This window comes from Lichenostomus cassidix, chromosome 1 (assembly GCF_008360975.1).
Source record: "Lichenostomus cassidix isolate B80296 chromosome 1, HeHo_3.0, whole genome shotgun sequence".
NCBI lineage: Eukaryota > Metazoa > Chordata > Aves > Passeriformes > Meliphagidae > Lichenostomus > Lichenostomus cassidix.
The window spans coordinates 50777779-50800041 of record NC_139479.1 but is presented as its reverse complement, the minus strand read 5'-3'; the positions used below and the strand labels follow the sequence as shown (position 1 = coordinate 50800041).

The 22263-nt window shown below is 36.5% G+C and overlaps 1 protein-coding gene across 7 annotated transcripts in view; it reads right to left on the bottom strand.

Annotated features, from left to right (window-relative positions):
- Positions 1–16000: 16000 nt before the first annotated feature.
- Positions 16001–22263, bottom strand: part of DACH1 (dachshund family transcription factor 1) — a 348123-nt gene continuing 341860 nt past the window's right edge. For all 7 annotated transcript variants that reach the window (XM_085058499.1, XM_085058517.1, XM_085058508.1 and 4 more), the window contains one exon: positions 16001–18766. In XM_085058499.1, the coding sequence (XP_084914625.1) occupies positions 18729–18766 (38 nt within the window). In that variant the 3' untranslated portion in view covers positions 16001–18728. The remainder of the gene's footprint in view (positions 18767–22263) is intronic.

Genomic DNA, 22263 nt, shown 5'->3' with positions numbered 1-22263 from the left:
GACACTGGAATTATGTTTACACGCAGACACAATTCTTAGCTATTGTTAGCAATTTCTGTTCAACATCAGCCCTCTTTAGACATATATAGAAAGCCTGTACAGAAAATAATTTTGATTCATTTTTGTTGTTAGTCTTTCCATCATATCTTTCAAAAAAACTCAAATTAAAATCCCTAATAGTCTATCCTATAAGGAGATCATGATTTGTGTGGCTTTTATGGTGACAATTTAAGGCACTCAGTTTTAATGGAAATAATCTCTCATCAATGTTGTTCACAGGAAGGAATGAAGAAAAAGTGTAACAATTTTTTTTGACAAGTCTTTTGTTTCCCTGAAGATAACACCTTCTAATCTAAAAGGAACTCTGCTGTTTCTGGACTTAGTACTCTTCAGAAAAGTGAGAAGATTATGAAAATCACAACTCAGATCTAAAACAACTTGAGAGCAATTTCAGTAAGAAATTAGAGAATAGCGAGTAATATTATGATCACAAATATACAAGTGATTTTTAAATGTTCATGAACTGGTGAAAAATACCTTCCCACTCAGCTACAGATGCAACGGAGAGCATTACTGCAAAATTAGCACCAATCTTCACTGGACCATTCAGTGTCACCAAGTATTCATCAGATATGAATTACACTCTGAACAAATTGCCTGAAGGAACAGATACAGGGATTTTCATGTTCTAAACGTGCTTTCCTATTAGTATCAAAATAGTCCATTGGAGGATATCTCAACCCCTGAAGACATGCAATGAACAGAAATGCTACAATACTCAACCATTATTCCAAAGTACAGTCTTTAAAAATGAAAGATAATATACAGTAGGCTTGACTCCCTATTCCCTTAGACTCCATTATAATCACCCTTATGATGAGCCACACCTCATTATAATAACAGCCAAATTGCTTGGGTCCCAGGGGCAGACTAACAGTCAGGGTGGATTGTACTTATACTCAAAATAACCAGGAATAATCAAGATGAGTCTCTCAGTTTGACAATATATGACCACTTTTGCATAACTAATGCTGTTCTGTCAGGAAAAATGCTAGAGATTAAGCAAAAAGAATTAATCTGGCTAATAGTGATTGGATGCATAAGAGTGAATAATGTGTCAGCATATTTACTGCCGTTATAATAACATTTATGTAAAAAAGTTAATTTTTTTAGGTGCCCAAATGGAACTTGAAATCCTATATATCATCTGTATAAATCTCGCATATTTCTGCACTGAAAAGATATGATACAGCACCATTTTTGTTAATTTTAATTGGGGTCAAAGACAAGGATTGCATATTAATTAAAGGATCAAATCATGGAGGGTATTTGTTGACAATGAACTTGGTGCAGAGTTGTCAGTTTACACCACTTGAAGATTTGCTCCATGGCATTTTATATCTTCAGAGGAATGGTAATTATGTTGAAGATGTTTGCAATGAAACTCAAAACCATGTGAAACCTAAAACTATGGGAAACTCTTGTGGTATTGTGTTTCATTAGAAATTCCAAACATAAATGAGGTTCATCAAGAGGTTTGTTAAGGTTCATGAACTTAAGACTGGCTTTGAGTTAACATTGTGGCTAACTGATAGTTTTGTATTGAAGCCATAAAAAATTTCCTTAGTTCATTTGAAAAACTGGAGAAAACACTGAAGGTTCATCTCAATTCTCCCTTCACACTTTGATGGACAGATGTCCTGAATCACTTCACCCGGAGAAAAATTCTATTAGAAGCCCTGAGAGGTCAGGAAATAAATCTCTAAACACTAACATGAATAAAAGATAATAAAATGGTAACTAAAACCCTAGAAATTGATACATTAAAGAGATGTAATATTACATTGCCACCACATTTTCATGAGGCAACACCTTAAAATTAACTTCTAGAGTGTTTGAGAAAACTTATATTGACCGTGATTTCTTTCGTTTTTTTCTTTCTCTAATGTCATACATTTATGCAAGACATAATCTTAATGGAAAAATAATGTTTGCAGCCAACTATTTGCATAGCATTTTCTCGGGGGTCTGCTATTAATTTCCAGTGAAAAGTGAAGAGCTGCAATTTGTGCCTGTAGAAATATTCAGTTGTACATTTAAATATGTACATACTTATCTGTAACACAGAATTGAAAGTGAAATCAGGCAAGTAAGGAAAACTCCACTGGAAACAAAAAGTTAAATGCAATCTTAGATTTAAAAAAAGACATATACGTGGCCACCCTACAAAGCGTGACAAGGAGTTAAATCAATACAAGAACAAATATGCTCTTTATTCTAACTAATTGTACTTTTATAAGATGTTTGGCATATATGAGCATTGTTATTTATAAATAGTTGAAAAACACCTACCATATTGATTCAGAGCAGTGATAGATTGACATGGTTTGAGTACAGTGTAATTACTGTATCCACAAAATGATTTAAAATGTATCAAAGAAAATTAATCTTGGATATGGGATATATGAGTCTTGTAAGTAGCCACCTTAATGCCAAAATATGTTTAGTGATCTGTGTCATAGCTGGCTTACTTGCTTTCTTGTAAGAAGATGTATACTTCGCACAACATGACCGAGTTCCATGGCAAATCCATTCTGCCTCAAAAATGAATAGGTAGTGACATGAAACATATGTTTTTTTGTTGTTTGTTTGCTTGTTTAAGACAGTGTTTGAGCGCCTAGTGGTGTGAACAATTTTGAAAGGTGAGGGTTGGTTTTATGAAGAGGCAATAATATAATTATTTAATTAGATAATCTAAATTAGATAATCTAAACATCTAAAAATCTAAAATAATGGCTTCCTAAGGAAGTTTTCACCAGAAAAACAACTAATTTCTTTGGCTTTTTGGTTATGCAACCGGAAATGTATAGTAGATACAAAGTACCTGGAGAAGAATGGTTTACAAATAAATTTTAAATGGGATAAGGATCAGGGAATGGGAGAGATTGGATGAGTACAGTGAAGAGGAAAAGAGAAAGCTAATTAGATTCCATGTTACAACCTACATGGGAGAGAGCTCTGGGAAGAGGCAACAATGCACAGGAAGTGCTCTAAGGTGTAGTGTGTTAAGCAGTAGCACTTCATGGCCTTAAAGATACTTGACCCATAAATTGTATGGTTTTTTCCAGCCAATATCTTCTGGGTCCTCTGCACACTCTAGAACATAATATTACTCCTTGTGTGAAGTATACTGTAGAAGAAAAAGAAATCATTTGCATTTTCTTCTTTCCCTCAGAAAGGAAGTGTGGCACAACATGATTTTACTTCCCGGTATAACTATGTTCCTTCGGCTCTGAAAGGAAACAGAATTTAGCTGTAAGTTTGCTGGATCAGGATTTGGAATGGAAGTTGTGGGCATCGCCTTCAGTGTCAGCTCAGGGTTTAGACAGGCTTGCGAAAAGGAAAGGGAGGTGGAGGGAGATTATTCTTGGCAAGATCAATTTCACTCATTTTCACCACCAAAACCACTTTGCGCTTAGAAACTAAAGTGCGTGTGCATGTGCATGTGTGTGTGTGTGTGAGAGAGTATTACAGCAGATGGAAAAGATAGAAGAGAAGTCAAAAGGTAAATCTCACTTCCTACTACACTCTTTTTTTAATCGTCTGCAATCTCACAATGCAATCAGAAGTATTCACACATAGCTACTTTCACACACACAGAAGACAGAGGGCTGAAGCCTGAGAATAAAGTCTTAAAGGAGATAGTGAAGGGGTAGTAAAAAATCCCTTTGTTATCGGATATCTTCAATTTCTTTGGGAGGGTGCATCAGAGCTAGAAATTATAGATAAAACTCATCCCAGAATTCAACCAAAAGTTCTACAGGCAGCAGTAGATGAGTTTTCATATCCAGCTCCATTATCTAATTTTCTAGAAACAAATTATTTCAAGAATTTAATCTAATCTGCAAATCACAGTTTTTGTGATTTGCAGATTAGTGAACTGAAAAGGCCCATCTTTACCCAATATCTCAGGTTTTGGGACTTTGAACCAAGATTGCAGCAGAGTGAAGAACTAAAATCCTTTTTACTAAAGGAGAGGTATGAAGACACAGTGTGATAAATTAATCCAATGGGTGAAACCACAGGCCCAGGCAGAAAAAAAATCTTTAATTGTCATATTTTCATTATTTACTGGAATTATAAACTATCAAGAGAATATACTAATATACGCATTTGTGAAGCCCTTGCCTGTACTCAGCTGTATAGGGACCTATACATTTAACGTTAGATTGGTTTTAAAGGGACTGTTCCAACTTGACCTTTGCTTTCCCCAGATGTCATCTCTCTTTTCAGAATAATTTTAAAAATAGAAAATGATAAGTGCTTGTGGTTCTGCGGGAAAATCTTTTAAAAGTCACACATCACTTACAGAATTGTTCAGTAAAGTCTTATTGCAGGATTTTGTTTGAAAATAAATCCTGCTAAGCTCTCACACATCTGGCCAAACTAGCAAGAAAGCCTCCACTTTCAACTTGTATGTAAACTGAACAAATTTGAAAGGTTTGTAGAGGGACAACAGCACAAATCCACTCTCCCAATGAGATAATGCCATGTTAGAGTTATTGTTCATAATGAATCTCTAAGTTGTGGTGACATTTACAAAGTTTTTCTTATTTATGATATATTCCCCTGGAGGAGCTAACATTTTATAAGAGGGAAAGAAGAACCCTTTCCTGTCCCATCAGATGGATTCACTACCAGATCATGAGCATCATGCATTCAGCAAGCCACAATGTTGGAGATGTCAATGAGTGAACTTGCAGCTCTCCTAGTCTTCATCTTTCCACCTCTCCACCACAGTCAGTTATTTTAATGATTGCCTGAAGTGTCCATTCATGTCAAACCATGTTACTTACTTCCCATTATGGACATGACATTACCTCACTCCATTACAAACTGAGAGAGACATATTGCCTTCCAAAGTTTAAGTATTGCACCATTATCTGTGAATAGAAACGAATGCTGGCACTACATGGCGACTACTTACAACAGACATTCTAAATGTAATGGACAAAGTTTCATTTTTGATAATGAACCAGAGAAAGGTAAAATATATCAAAAATACTCTACTGAATGAATTTATCATTCATATTGCCAGCCCATCAAGTTTAGTCATATAATTCATAGGCTGATTATGCGGAAAGTCCATGAATTATATAGCTAAATATTTTCTAGTGGCTTCCTGAATGATTGAGTTAATCAATTTTGTACCTGAACAGATATGATCTCTAAATGTTATTGCTAATAATCAAACCTTGAGAACTTTATATCAAATAAACAGCAATAAAATTAAGAGAGTATACAGTCAGCACTGATTCAATAAATAAATCAGTAGCTAAAAGTAGCAGCTCACTACTTTTGACAGAAATCACAAATAATATGTTTTAATCCAGTAAAATAGTCCAAGATAGTTTTATGGAGAATGGTACCATTAAAACAGTATCCTGAGGCAGGAAGGGGAGATGGATACCTGGTTTCAAGAGCCTCTATGCTGCCATATGACTTATGAGTCTAAATGGGATCTAACCTACACTCCTTGATACACTGAAACCGTAACACTGAATGTCTATTGTATGTATAGAGACCATACACAAACTGAGAAAAAAATCACTGGATATAAAAGTAGTTGTAAGTCTGTTATATCTGAAATAGAAAATTTTTCTTTTCTTTTCATGACTCATTCTTGATAGAAACTCTTTCTATGAAGACAACCCCGTAGCTTTGTATATGCTTCTATAGCTTCAAATGTGAAAGAAATTAAAGAAAGAAAAAGTTCATGATTGCCATGAGGCTCACTAGCTCAGGTACCTAAGGAAAGCATTTTCAGAAAGAAACTGACTAAATTAACTATACAGCCAAAGGAGAAAAGAATGTCTTTCCTAGCATCAAAGAAAGATCATGGCCACCTATATTTACAGAATTGTCGAGCAAACAAGATTTTCCTACAGACTAGACCAGAAAAACTTGCATTACAACAGGGTATTTTATTGGGAAGACTGATTTACCTGGTGGAAGTTAGACTCTTAAGGTGCATGAACAGGAGATCACTTTTCAAAGTTATCTCTTATTTCTGCATCATGTTGTTAAAAACATTCCTTCACTTCTACCAGGGAAAATGAAAAACTATGACAAAAATATTGTGTAATTATACAATTGTTTATTTGCATTCATTTCTTTTCACATCCCAAAACATTTACCTTTCTAAAAATGCAACTAAGGCAATAAAAAATAATTTAAAAACCTGTATGAATTCTCCCAACTACCCCAAAGTCTTCAAAGAAACCTAAAAAAAGGCCAGATGTTTCATTCTAACCCCCATAATTGTGCCCTCCAGATTCTGCACAGCAAAAACACGCAAACATATTTGACTTTCATAAGCAACATAAAGAAACCCGCAAGGCATAGGCAGATGTGGTGGACCGTCTTACTGGTGTCACTAGAGGGCTCAAAAACTAGTTGGAAAGATACATATTCAAAGGATATGAAATTCTGGAAGAAGTTTGGTGGGACTAACTAGAGAAACCAAAGTGCTCCCCAACAGCTCTTACAGCAATTCCCAGGCAAACCTCATCTCCTGCCATAGCTGTTGGCTAAAATGTACCTCTTGGCCAACTAATAAAGACAAATAGGTACCTTCACAAGTGATCCATCTAATCCTAAAAGAGGCACCCAAGGGTTGATAACAAATGATTTATTATTTTGAGGTGTGTGTTTTGTCCATTGGCTACAAATAAGTCTATAATATGTAGCTCAAATTTAACTTTTAGCTATCCCAATTTAGGGATAATAAATTTCATAGTTTGCCTCCAGAGCCAATCCACGAAAATTGTACTGAATTGTAATTAAGTTGTAACAAACAATTATACAAACCACTGAGAGTTCAATAAATTCAAAGCACGACTCTCTGCGTCGCTGGTCAAAACAGCAACAAGCAAAGCCAATAACCTGCTGCCAAGTGAAATTCCAGGGATTCTTTGATCCTGTATCACAAAATTTTTTTTTGAAAACCGGCAAATACTCAGTATTCAGGTCAGTTTAGATGTTACTGTGACTGGTGTATCAAAATCAAATCTTAATTAAATCCATAGAATGATCAAGCAGAAGTCAAGAAGTAAAACAAGGAATAAGCAGAAGAATCTCTGTAGACAAAATAAATACAATGAAATAATTATTCAGAAAGAGTTTCTTCACAATTAACTGTACAAATAAATAAAAAGAAAGAATAACAGAATGGAGACTTACATGAGTAAGTCCTCACATTTTCAAAAATTAATGTAGGCAAAGCTGCTGGCATGGTTCCAAAAATCTGCAAAATATTTATTATTTCGTTTTGTCCTCCTCTTTTATAATGAATTCACAATTAAAGAAGTTGCAATTATAATTCAGATACTGGCAAAATACATTCTATGGTGTTAACCATTGATAGATTTGTAAACAAAAGCAGCTGGACTGGAATTTCTTCAAGGAAATATTTACATGCCAACAGTTTATCAAACTGAAAGTCTGCAGATAAATCTACACATGGGCATTATGTTAATGACGGTAGCAACGGTGATTCATATTCTTAGTTGTAGCTGCTTTGTACTGCTACAGCTGTAAAAGAATAAAACCTGGAAGGAAAAAGGATAAGGAGGCAGGCTAGGGTTTTACTCCCCTGCCTCCTTTCAAGGTTAGAACATTTGTTACATTATACTGGAAATAATGATTAACAATAGGGCCATTGTCCAAGATTCTTTCTCCTCTAAAGGCCAGATTTCTGGAGGTATGTAACTGATTTAGGATGCAACTAAGGACTTCATGGGATTATACAAAAGTGTCCAGTGAAATTTTAAATGGATATGAATGCAGTTTGAAAATTCCAGTACACAACACAGCATGTCTTGGAAAAACTAAGTATACATGTATTTATCAAATCTTCCTACCACTTCAATGCCAGAAAATATCAACAGCTGTTAAAAAAATGCTACCTGCTTGACTCCTATTCAGTAGGCTCAATTTACATGCCATTATCCAGGACTTGGGATTTAAAGGTAATCACACCCTAGAGAAAAGTATGAATACCTACACCCCACTGAAAGGCATGGACACCTTCCTATCAGTATTCGTCACCCTTTTGTGAGGGAGTGATATATGGCTCTAACTCCCACCAGAGTATCTCAAGAGTTCAAAACAGGATCCTGACTTCCCTATATATTTGAATGCAAACACACTGACATGCAAGAAAATAATTAAAAACACTAGAAAAACATAAATGATAGAAATAAAGAAAAATAAAATCTCTTGGCAGCAGGGTGCATAAATTTCAGCAATTAAGGATTTTTTTTCAAGAGAAATTCAGAATAAATAGGCATTTCCCAAAGAAACTTAAACCTTCTTTCATGTCAGAAATTCATTCGCTGGAGGATCTTGATTTTAAGGAGAACCAGGAGTATCTGGAAAGAACTCTCAAGTTGGAGCATTCCATTCCTTCCTAAGAGGGAAAGATCCCTTAACTGTTCTTGCAAAGACCTTGGAAGCAGCAGTAAAACACAGTGAACTGGGAACAGTATCCACCCAGTAGAAGGAGACTCACACCTATCAGCTGCAATGAAAGATACTTGGTTCAAAGACAGTTTTCTTGGGGCTGAATCTTTCTTCCTTTCTTCTCCCAGACAAGACTTCAGTGAGTAGCTGAATAATGAAGCAGCTGGTGGAGCAGGGACTGGAAATAAAGTACAATTCACAATGGCAGCAAGTACAGGTGACGAGACCTGTGTGCAAGCAATGCAATTTGAATGTGATTGGGGGTGAGGAGAGGTTTGTGCTATTGTATGACTGAGAAGTCATGTGTGGGTCATATGCTAAAGCAAGAAGTATACTGGTAAGTTGTATGTAATCACCAAGGTTCAGGAACTCTGTGTCCAAACAGTGTAGAGCAATCTTTCTATGTCATTCTCTTTCATTCTTCAAAGTGAGGTTGGCTGTTCACAAAATCTTCCGAGCCTGACCCATACTAGATGCTGCAACCCCCAGAATTGTAAATAACTTCAACCTCTTTGCCTGCTTGGTTGGTTTTGGTTTTTGGGAGTTTTTGTTTGAGGTGTTTTTTAGTTGATTGGTTTTGTTTTGGTTTGGTGTGGGGGGGGGGGGTTTGTGTTTTGGGGTTTCTTGTGTGCATGTGTGTGTGTTTTTGTTGTTTGGGGGTTTTTGACTGTGTTTTGGTAAAATCAAAGACTATGGTGTATATAGTCTGCCACATTCTAGGACATCCTACTGTGTACATTCAGGGTGATTGTCTTGCATAAGTAATGAGCCCTTTACATGTCCTGGAAAACTAGTCTATTGACTACTTAAAGGACAGCAGTTTTGCACGTGCTCAGTAAAATCAGTGTATTGGGGAAGTACAAAATATGAGCAGTCTTGTACACATCGACTTTCTGACTCTTTGCAGGTGTTGGATATATGGCACAGCTGCAGAAGAACCACAGAGGATGGAGGGATAGCAAAGCATTGACTTGGCGAAAATGGCAGATAGGATCAGCTGTGGTCAAAGAGCTTCATGCAGTCCTTGCCAGCTCCTGCTCTGCCTTTGAGAAGGAGGCTGACAGAAATATTTTGTCAGCCAAGTAAATACTTGTGTTGAACTCTCTGTGGTCTGCAGACTAATTAGTTATTGCCCTATCTGCCCTGGTTACTGCACTGCTAAAGCCTAGTCAAATATGAAAAACCACATAAGATTTATTAATGTATATTTTGGAAATTAGACCAGCTAGGAAAAAGAGTACTAAAAAAATGTCATTTAATTGAAAGAGCAAAATGGAGAAGAACTGATGAAACTTGAACACTTTGATTTTTATCTGCATATCTGTTAAACTTAATTCTTTACATGCAGTGATAGAAGAATGGAATGAAAATCAAAGAGGAAAGCAACTCTCTTTACCTTGAATGGAACAATATTTAAGAAAAACATAACTTTTAACACTGAAAAATGTTCATGAGGCACAAAAACAAACTGTAGTTTTCCAAGATGTCTCCTGGTACTAATATCCTTGTTTGCCAGAAGCTCATTTGCCACGGCCAAATGCTTGCTGATTCAAATAAAAGCACTTCACCAACAATTCACACAATGATTTAAATTGAACTTGGCCAACTTAGATAAAAAAAGAAATTACCTAAATGGGAAAAGAAATAAACCTTGCTCAAAATACAGTTTGCTCTTTCTACCTCAAATTAAATAGAAAGGAATGATATAGTGGCACTCTCTTTAATGACCACTACTCAGATGAATATGCAGCATTTGTTAAAAGGGTGAAGTATTTTTAAACTTGAATAAAACATGCAACTACAGACTATTAGAAAAATGCATTGTACAACTCATTTAGTCAGGCTAGTTTTATAGGAGGATCCAGGGTTAGTAGGAGTCCTAAGGTAAGTGTCTGCTATTGTTCTCACAACAAAATACACTTTTCAAATAGTCCCAAATATAATATTTTTGAATGTTGATAGTGGCTTAGTAAATTAAAAGAAAAAACATTAGTCATTATGCTCACAATCTGTCTTCACTCAAGTAACACCTGGAAATAAAAAAGAACAATACCCTTATGAATCAATAAATAGCTAATTGATTTAAGCATTATTTATTTGTATAACGAAGTATAGCAAGGCAGAATATCCCTGATGCCATTCATTTGCTGCTTCATTAGATGTCTCCTCAGTACCCTCCCACCCTATTCAAAAGCCTCAATCAAGCCAAAACCCCACCTACCATTTATGAGCTCCACTCCAAACCTGAAGCTCAGCAGGGTCTGTGGGATCTTTTGGAGACAGTGCATTGCAGAGGGCAGCAGTTCCAGTCACAGAGCGCATTTCCAGTGCCGATTGCTGTGATGCAAGGAGGGAAGGACTGCAGTAGGACATGATGCAATCTGTTGCACTCCTAGGGCTGCATGACCTCACCATGGCATTTCCAGCAATGAAGTTGCTGCTGGTTGCCAGTCCTAGGCCTGCACAGAGCACCAGCTGCTAAGGCCACGTTGCAAGTGGCAAAATCCAGATGATATCCTTTCACATGACTAAGTTCCACTGGGAAAAGAAACTGCTTCAGGAGCCTGAGTGCACACCAGAAGCTCAAATGCAAGGAAAATTCATGCTACAGACACCCATTTTTGCACATAAAACTGATCACGTAAATGCACCTTTAATGCACTTTTAAGAGACAGGAGCTACAGGATTCCAGGACAGTCCACATGCAAGTGGTATGAATTCTTTCCCAAGAAACCATGGGGGATGGTGGTGGGGGGGACAATCAGTTTGCTTCTTATTCTCAGTGGGATGACACTCCCTCTCCTCTCTATCAGTAGAGAGCTAATAGTAAATAGTTACAGCTTGCTGTGCGAGGGGGAGAAGTAACAGGAGGAAAAATACAAGAGAAAGAGCTGTTCAGCCTAGTAGTAGGGAATGTGGGGGGTTGGACTCTCAGGCTGTGGAACTGTGAAATGGTTGGGACTGGCAGCTGTTTATTTCCTTCCTTTCAATTATTCTTCAAGGTTATGTAATGAAATTTCTGACATAGTGAAATGCACAATGCAACACTTTGTTCAACTACAATTTTGGCTCCAAGAGGGGGTTATGCCCATGCTAGGCATCTTGATGCTTCAAAGGGGAACTGATACATCATCATCAGTGCCCAAGAAGCATTCAGGAGAGTCATGGAAGCATTTAGTAAGAATTGCATACTTCAAAAATGCATTTTATTATGATATTGAATTAGGCATGTGGACACTCTTAAGAGTTTCTTTTCTCACATTTTCAATCCTGAAACCATTGAACTGATCTTGTACTATAATCGTTACCTTTTCGTCTCCAAGTTTGTGTATAGCTTAGTTTAATTTGTTGCTGTGATTTTGTTTTAAACCCATAATTCATCACTTGAGTCTTATCTTCTGTAAGAAATATATGTGCCATATATACACTTGCAGTGTTGTAGAGGTTTGTATTGGAGGCAGATAGGATAAGATTTTACCCATAAAAACTGAGAATTAGAGCTGCTTTGTTACTAATTATTATTATTATTATTATTATTATTATTATTATCATTATTTACTGCTTCTCTAAGTTCTGTGTAAGGTGTCCAGTGAACCTGTTCAGCTTCCAGCACTGAAATGGCTTCAAAGGGTAATACTAGAATCTGTTTCCCAGAGGTGTGCTTGCTATTGATCAGCTCACAAAGAAGGTAATACTTTATCTCTGTCCTCTTCAATTGTTAAATTGAGTTCAGATTGTTCAAGAGATCCATGTAGAAACTTATTTCTGGCTTCCAATATATCATCCCATCACTGAACAGCCAGATTCTGCAGCATCAGTTTGGTCACAGTGAACAGAAGCCAAATGGTTATTAGTTGCTTCTGAATTGAATTGAAAATGATGTCTGCTTGCCCAGGACCCTGCCAAATGAGTTTGTTTGCTGCATCTGTATCTTGCCACATCTTTCTAAGGAGTATCTTTAGAATCCAGTTTCTCCTTATTGTATCACTATTTACTTTCATCTTGACAGCTGAAATCTCCTATTTTCTACCATCCCTACATTCTATTCAAAATTCTGTTGCAGCCTGACTCCTTTAGCCTGCTTTCCTTACCAAAACTCTCCTTTTCATCTCTCTACTTTGCGATCCACCCCACAATTAGCACCTCCAAAAAAAACCACTACAAATTCCTTCAGAATTGAGTCCTAGTTAAATATAATTGTACCACGATACAACTTCACAGACACTGAAGCCCAAAGTCACTCCTTTTGTCTCTCCAGTTTTAAAACACCAGGTTTAACCTTTCCATACCTCAGGCTCCCAATCTGCTTGGCAACACTTATTTGACAGAGAAGCCAACAATCCAAACTGACTGCTTCAAAGTCCTCTGCATCTCAGAATGGTAAAAATCTACAGAACTGCTTTCAAGAAAGCAATTTGAAAAAAATAAAGGAAGCATATTTTAAAAGGAGGACTTGTTCCAGCTTATCATTTCCAATTTCCTCGAGAACTGTGTAGCCAGTATACCCAAGAAAACTACTTCAGCTTACTCTCTTTAACCCCAACAGCTGGTTTTTTATATTATAAGACATATTATTTATTCACTTTGCCTTATATTTATTTATTGCTAGAAAATTAATCTGAGAACTGATTGAAAAAGTTGCTACAGCTTCCATTCTTATTACTTAAATTAATTATATCTGTATTAAAATGGGTGCCATTTTTATCCTCTCTATATTCACTTTCTGTATCTTCTTTCACATCTTGCTGTTAGTGCAGCTCATTCTTCTGGCCTCCTGATATGGAAGATCAAAAAGCTGTGAATGCTTAAATATATCCCAGCAATTTCTATTCTAGATCTGACAACTGCTATTTATAGTATAAAATTTTGCTCCTTGTTAAGCTGGATGCAGAAAGTGTTATGCCTAGAAGGGCATCATGCAAATAAGCCTTGTAGTTCTAGAACCACAAAAAACTGAGTTTGGAAGGGACTTCTGAAGGTCAAATAGTCTAACTTTTTTAAACTGCACACAAAACTGGTTTCTCAGGGCCTTGCTCACTTAAGGTTTGAAAATCTTCAAAGATGAAGGTCCTGGAACTTCTCTGTGAAAACTGTTTTAGTGCTTCATCCCTCTCATTTTGACTTCTTCAGCAATATATCCAGTTGGAGTTTCCTTTCTTTTTGCAACAGGGATCTGTTTTCTTGACCTTTTGCTGTGTACAGCAAGAAGAAACCGGCTGTGTTTTTGTAAATGAAATTTCAAGCATCAATTAACCAATTCACTGGACTATGCCAACCACAGCTACTCTAACATGAAGAAATCATGTTTCTCCATAGACAACATGCAGATTCTCCCAAATTGCTTAGTATTGCATAGTACTTGACTTTTAGATGAACATTTACACAAGCTTTCAAGTACTCTGGCTGTCTAGATTTTATTTCTAACTTGATTCCTTTTAAGAGCTTGGATTCCAGAAACTCCTGGTTTCCTCTCTCTTTGAAAATAAAGCTTTTTAAGCAGGAGCCTGTAGCTTGAAATGGTGTGATACTGCTGATGGTGGAACCATCATCATTGATCAGGGTGAGCTCCTGCTCGGCAAAGGCACACTAATACATTCCTCAGTATCCTATGGATGAGTTAGCAGCTACTGAAGAAATAAGTCTCACGGAACTCTTGATCTAGGATATTTTATTTTATGAAAGGCATTGAAAATGTCTGAAGTTTGGCCAGCAATATTGGAAGTATCTGTAATCAGCAGTCACGCTTGAAAATCTTGGCCTCAGTCTTTGTTTATTGCGGTCTTGTGTCAAATAACATGTAAGCACATAACAAATGAAGCAATTTTCAAGAATTTATAGAACCTTCAACAAATAAGTGGTTTACCTTTCAGATCAAAACCCAACCTTAAATCTCTTTCCATTGCAAAAATACAAAAAAAAAAAAAAAAAAAAAATCTCATTTTAGTCTGTCAGTTCTTACAGGATTTTCCTAAAACTTTAGACATCCAGGTGCTGACTCTGAATTTCTTCAGGATCTGCCCATAACCTACTACTAAGTTACAGGCAAGATATGTTTAGGGCAACCTTTCCTTGATTTTGATCTGAGCTTTGACAGGTTCTTTTATTTAAGTCACAAGGAATACCAACATCTGACTAGCTATCAGCTCATCCAGCCTCAGCCCTCTTAAATGCCAGGTACCTTGCTCAGATGAAGCAACTATTTATTAATGGAGGTAGAATGAAGTTATGAGAGTATAGTTCCTTTCCACTGAAAGAGACTATTGCCTGGGATGCTTAAACACACAGAGGTAGGTTGCTAGTCTGTAACTGTAGAGATAATTTGGGTTTCAGCATGAATCGGACTGAGATTAATGAGTTCACTTTTTACCCTGCTTTAGCTGTGCCAGAGTTTCTAGCAGGGGAGCTGGCTATAGTGTAGCTGGGATCCTCACTAATTCAGACATGCAGGACATTTTAATGCAGGCTGAAGGAGATTGTGATTGCCCTATATACAGATAACCAAAATCCTAATCAACCAGCCAGCAACAACAACCTGCTGGAACCCAGGAAGCCTGTCAGCCTCATGCTTGCAGTCCCCAGGCCATGCAGGGATAGTGGAATGGGCATATCTGAGAGAGCCAATCTCCTCTGCTGTCCCTAGCAGGGCTGCTCCCTAATGAAAGCAGCAAAGCTCATGTAGGTATGGTTCAGAAAGGAAGGGAAGGGAAGGAATGGGAAGGGAAGCCAAGGCCCAGCAAGGCAGGACAATAAGGGAGAATACTCAAAATCAGTCATACCCTTCTGACTTCTGAACTTTCTGTAAGCAAAACCAACTCAGTTACAGATTTGTTCTTAAATAACCATCTTCACCTCAGAAAAAAGCACCCTTTTTTTTTCCTCACAAGGCCACCTAAAGACATGCTAAGGCAGAACTATTTCTTTCCCCAAATGCCTGTTTAAATACTTGCAGTTTGTTAAAAAAATGTGTTTCCAAACACATTTTATCAAGTGAAGGAGATCTGAGACAAAACCAACAGGATTACCCCTGCATTTTTGTAGTTAGAGGAATAATATTGTTTTGTTCCATCAATGTGTTCACTTTACATTATTCAGCACAAAGCTTTGTGAAATAAGAATCATGGGAATATCACAATATAAAGGAAAAAGGTACAAATAACAGCTTCATAAACTGAGAAATGTACATAAATAAATCATGTAGATGGGGGCAGTTTGCTTAGCTGGCAAGAAAAAAAATGGAAAATATGCTTGTTAAACAATAACCACAGAGTATGCTTTTATGATGTTTTTCACCACAGTAATTCATATTAGAGATAGAAGCAGTTGCATGTTAAATAAAATCATTCAGCATTGTTCTCCTCACATTACAAAGAGCTGACTTATGTTGTTTTTAGATGCCTCCCATTAGAAAGTAAATATTCCTCTGATGTTATACATTTCAGAAAATTTAATAAAGATGAACTGTAAATAAAGTCACAGGGAGATTTCAGACAGTTTTATTAGCAGATTGTTGAAAAGAAAAGAAAATTAAATACAATAACAGTAAACGTGGTTCTCACATTGAAACCAGGCTCAAATAACTAGGCTACCATAGAAAAATTTCCAATTCTTGCATTATGATGTAAAAACAGATTTTTGTACAGATTTTGTACAACAAAATTCGTAATAACCTTTTTTCATTTTTAGAAAACTTTAAATATATAGATAAAAATAGACAATTTTCATAGGTCCTACATGAAGATGAGTATGTTCTGTTCCAAGGGCTTGCATAGAGCGCAAATGTGGTTATAATATAGAACAACTAGACATTAATAACTTTAAGATTACAAAAGTGTATAAACAATAACATGAGCACAACTTTTCTTCATAATCTATGCCAAAAAAAAAAAAATCCAAATCAAAAACCAAAACCAAAATACCAACCCAAAACCTGTAAAACTAAAGAGGGGCAAAAAATTTCAACTTATGGTAACATCTCATGTTCTGCAATATTTACACTATTTTTAGCAAGATTCTTTCTAAACATCCAGCTCATAAATTGGTTCCCCTTTAATCCTTAACACTTCTGTTTATGTACCAAGCCAAACACTGAGGCATTCCCAAAGGTCTTGAAAGAATATACTGTAAAACTACTAAACCTACTTACAGGTGACTCTATGCAAGGAGCAGAGCAATGGTAAATGCTAGTACATATTTCAGTTGTAGGCTTTTAATTCTCTTTCAGATATGAATGATTCAAAAGCTTGCCACAAGTCCATCCAACTTTACAGCTGTTAACCCTTTAAAGACTGCATATGAAAAAACTGGAGTACAGAATCCCATATGTGTTAAGCAACTATGAAAATCATGAAAGAATCATGGTTAGAAAATAACATCACTACAAAGTATTAGACAACAATATTTAATGAAAAATATTGCTCAATATTTCTTTAAAAAAACTACTGTGATGTGAACTTGTATATACATATTTCTACTGTTAAAAAAGGATTGTGGTGGAGTAAATATGAACTGCACAAAATAAATGTGTACCAGTATTGCAAGGAAGACCTACAAACTATAGAAGCTCAGTGCTAGAGTTTACAAAACATTAGAATTTTTTTTGACAAAATAATATTAATATCCAATCAGAACTACTTTTAAAGAAATATTTGCTTTAAGTTAGGTATCTTAGACATTTAAGGTTTTGATATGTTTCCATGTAATAAATAATATTTTATATGCATAAAACATTAGATGAAGAAAGCATAATCACAAAACTTACAGTAACAGCACTGATTCACAAAATCAGTCTTTAAAGGGGTAACCCAAAAGTATGCAAAGCAAAGAACATAATTTTTAGTAATGTAATAAGCAGTGTTTTGCGGCTTACTTCCAGTTATCAGCACAAAGGTGAAAACACATATTGTAGCTTTCATAAAGACAGTGAAAGTAACACATAACCATCCATCCCTAAGACAAGGTGGGAGGGACAATAGACTTCAACTGTATCACTCAGTTCTACGTGGAATTGGACTGATACATCAAGTGTTTGTTAGGTTTTCTTTTTTTTAGCAACATTGACGTAATATGACATCAACATATAAAAATATTTCTGGCATTTTGACTTGCTGCTCAGCCACAGTCCATTCTTAGAAGTGCACTAGTCAGGGCACTAACCAGGGCTCAATATACAAATAAAAGTAGCTGATACAGAATTCTGACTTGTTACCAGATGCTTAAGATCTCATTCAGTAATACTGTGACTCCAGGACAAATATTTACATGCCTGCATGCGTTAAAACTAGAAAGGTGTCTTTCTGACCAACAGGGTGACAAAACAATATTATCTAAAAGTTTCATTTCCTAAACTCTAGATTTCTACTGCATACATAATACCTTCCTTGTGTGATTTGTGTTATATACTGTACATGTGACCAACATTTTGATAAGAAGCAAAGTCTTTTATTTCATAAACCCCTGCCAGTTTACAATGAGAAATTATTATTCTTTTTTATTTTTTTAAATTTTATTTTAGGAAAGGAGACTTTGTGAACAGTAAAACAGTTTGTTTACATTCAGCATTTCTTTTCACTTACACAAAATTCCATTTCACTTAATGTAGTCTAACATATATGTGTTGGTCTCTTGGAAAGCATATGGAAAAATGTCTTTAGAAGAAAACCCACGATCATAGTTTGAAAACTGAATGTATCAATTTTTTCTTCTTTTACCTTTTTTTTTTCCTTTTTTTTTTAAATAAGAATCCTTTTATGCCCTCTACAAGTTCATTTCTGAGCTGTCTTGCTGGTTTCGGTATGGTATAACAGTCTGTAAGTGTACTTGGACACCGCTGGAAGGATCATTGGATGTGCTCAAATATAGAATCATCAGAGGAAGAGAGAGTCTGCATTCCTTGAAAAAGGGAATACTCAGCCTTGTTCTGACCGCCTGTAATTTTGGATACAATAGTCCGGCGCAGAGATACAGATTTTCGCTGTGAGAACAGTGCTACTGTACATTTACAAACATTCTCTAGATCTCCAAGTTGAGCCACAGGAGATAACCAAATGAGGACACTCTTGCAGAATTCTTTAAATTTTTGAAGAACATTGATAAATGAAGTTGAGGAAGTTGGTTTGAAAACGTTTTGTTTCCACAGAACTCCTTATGAGCCAATGTCTTACTGCAACGTTCTTTACCGTAGCACACGTATTTTCAGCAGGAAAAATTCAATACATGACAGTAGTTTTCAAATAAAGTCTTCCATCTAAAACATGAAAGAGAAACATTTGCTTTATATATTTATATCTGCAATGAATCAAAAAGAGGAAAAACTCCACAAGATTTAAACCTCAGCGGAAGCAGTCATGCAATAAATCTGTAAAATGTCACCTATGGTACTTTTTGTGTAAAATAAAAGAAAATCATAAAATCTGAATGTCACCTTTGCAATTTCTTCTGAAGTGGTCAAATTAACTCAGTTGAAAACTACACGCATTTTGCAAGTTGTGAAAACTGTAACAACTTCTGAAGCTTTAATGTATGCTGGACTCATATCAGTGCTAGGGCACTAGGAATGTAGGTGGAGCCTCTGTGCATGTGTTTTTACTGATATGCAAACGTAACTGAATAGTGCTGAACAGCAATTATTTCCTTCATGGTTGCAGAGCAAAAAAATCTTCTTGCATGCAATCGTTAGTACTCCCATCACTAAAGGCATAGCTCATACTTTCTGATTTAGCTGTGTTGTTAAATATACCATGTAATGTAACCATTGTGCACATTTGTAGCTATTTATATAGAAGCCAGTATAGGATATTTAATCGGTATCAGTGAAGTATAGCCTCCTTCCCCCATTAATGAGATTAACTGAACAATTACTATGTTAAAGATGTAAGCACGTTTCTCACAACATTTTTTCCACCCAAGTGAGGAGCATATATTTAAGTGAGATATGTGAGGGAACACAAAAAACAATAAGCTCACCTAGCCAGTAACTGTTGATCTAGAAAAATTTGAAGAGAACATAGTGCCATAACATATTTTCACCTAATTTGTAAGTACAAAGCAATTTTTTCTTCACTCAGGACATGAACATCTTACATACGCCTATTTTCATAGTAATATAATTTCTTTTTTTTTAATGGAAAACAGATAGAAAAACTTCTTGGTTTTCTGACCTGCAGTACAGAAAGTGTTGTTCCCATGTCAATAAAGCACATTCTGAAGCCTAATAATCCTCCTCAGTACATAATTATGAAACACTACTTATATTTCAGAGTATAAGCATTTGCAAGTACAAGCGGCATTCTCAGCTCTTAAAGTCTGCATGAGCTTCCTATTTAGATCTAAGTAAATTCAGTGAATATCTCTAATATTTCAGAAGTTTTTGATTCCATTTTAGCTTTCTTAGTCTAACCTTTTTATTTCAACTCAGGCTGTAAAATTACTATAATATATATAATATATTCAGGAAAAATTAGATATACAGGGAAAAAATTGTTTGAGATAAACCTGTGTAAATGAAATGTTTGAAATGCTTGGTTATCACAGAAACATGTGGCATCACGTCCAGGAGCTTGCTGTAATTGTTGAGAGGAAGAAAAGTTTAACTTGAAAGCAGACAAAAGTACACCACACACAGCATAAAACCTTCTGCACAACCCTTTCCAGTTCTATCAGAACTGTTGGGGAAATTAGGAGATTGTAGACTTACTCGTCTGCAGTGATTCTTATCTACTGTCCCTTTCATTTTCCTATTCCGCCACTGGTTTTCTTTTGCGGGCTTTGGGGCATATGCCCTCTTTCTACTTTCTTCTCATCTTTATGGTTTTCTACCCCCATTCCCTACTTTTTTGTGTTCCTGGCTTTTTCTTTTTTTTTTTTTTTTTTTTGACAGAGTAGATGATAACTTTCCCACCATATAAAAGTGCTTCCACTCAGAACCATTTCCATTCTCTTAGCTCTTTATGGTCTTTTTTTGCACTTTATGGTCTTTTTTTACACTGAAGAAAAATAAAAAGGAATTGAGTAAGGCCTGAACTTAACAACATTTTTATTATTATTTGATGCATGAAGAACAACCAAAATGCTTATGGGAATTCAGGAGGGAAAGAAGGAACCTCTGAAATGGAGCTTGGTAAAACTGAAGGCCTGGAACACCATCTCCACAGAAAACCTCCATCAGGTACAGGATAGCTAGTGCTACTACTGGCTACATTTCCTTTTAGTTCTCCTGAACATATTGAATAAACACAATAAACATTTACAGCACTAAAGCTGTCTGGATACCTCTGTAGGAGTATTACTCTGCATACATACCAGCACTTTGGCTATCCTGAATGTATATTTGCTAATGAGTGCTGTGCATAATTCCCATACCTAAACATTCTGATAACCTTCAGCCAGTAACTTATTTTACTATACTAGGTCTCCATTTACCTTTTAAAATAAAATATGTATTAAAACATATTCTCATTTTAAAATACAGCTGCAAGAAGCGGAATCCTTGCAGCAGCCAAGAAAGGATGAACAGCAGTACACTTTCAAAAGTCAGCTGTATTTTACACTGCTTAAGGATCCAACCTGGCAGTGAAATCAATAGGAGGTTTTTCACTTTTAAAGGAAGGCACTATCAGATTCTGTATTCTGTATCCACAGACAATGAATAAGAATAGGAATGGGCAGCTCTACAAAGCACTTTCCTTACAATGTAAGAGGATACTTATTTATATATATATATAAGTTCTCTTCAACATCTTCATTAATGGCTTGGACACTGGACTCGAAGGAATACTAAGTTTGCCAATGACACTAAATTGGGAGGAGCTGTTGAATCCCTTGAGGGCAGAGAGACCTCGACAAATGAGAGAGATGGGAAATCACCAACTGCATGAAGCTTAACAAGGCCAAGTGCCGAATTAAGAACCTGGAATGGAGAAATCCTGCTTGTGTGCATAGATAGAGAATGATAGGCTGGAGAGCAGTGCTGCAGAAAGAGACCTTGGGGTCCTCTTTGATGGCAAGTTTAATGTGAGTCAGCAGTGCCCTGGCAGCCAGGAGGGCCAAGCATGTCCTGGGGGACATCAGGCACAGCATTGCCAGCTGGGCAAAGGAGGGGATTGTCCTGTTCTGCTCTGCACTGGGGCAGCCTCACCTCCAGTGCTGGGGTTAGTTTTGGGTGCCACAATATAAAAAAGACATTAAACTATTAGAGAGCATCCAAAGGAGAGGAATGAAGATGGTGAAGGGTCTGGAGGGGAAGCCATATGAGGAGCAGTTGAGGTCATTTGGTTTGTTCAGCCTGGAGAAGACTGAGGAGAGACCACATTGCAGTTCTTCAATTTCTTTGCAAGGGAAAGTGGAGAGGCAGGAGCTGATCTCTTCCCTCTCATGGACAGGACTTGAGTAAACAGCATAAAGCCAAGTCAGGGGAGGCTTAGGTTGGATATCAGAAAAAGGTTCTTCACCCCAAGGGTGCTTGAGCACTAGAACAGGCTCCCCAGGGAAGTGGTTATAGCACCATCACTGAGAAGTTCATGTAGCCACTCATGAAGAATGAGCAACAGGAGAATAGCAGTGCACTTAAGAAATTCAAAGACTTCAAACTTTGCTAAGAAAAACTCACAGCTCTGCAGAGGAATGATAACCTCTCAACACAAAGTGGTAACCAAATACAATCCCTGTATTTGACTGCTGTCTCTTTCAATTGGTGAATCCTGCTACCTTGCTCCTACCCATTTCTCCCTGTATTCTTAATGTTCT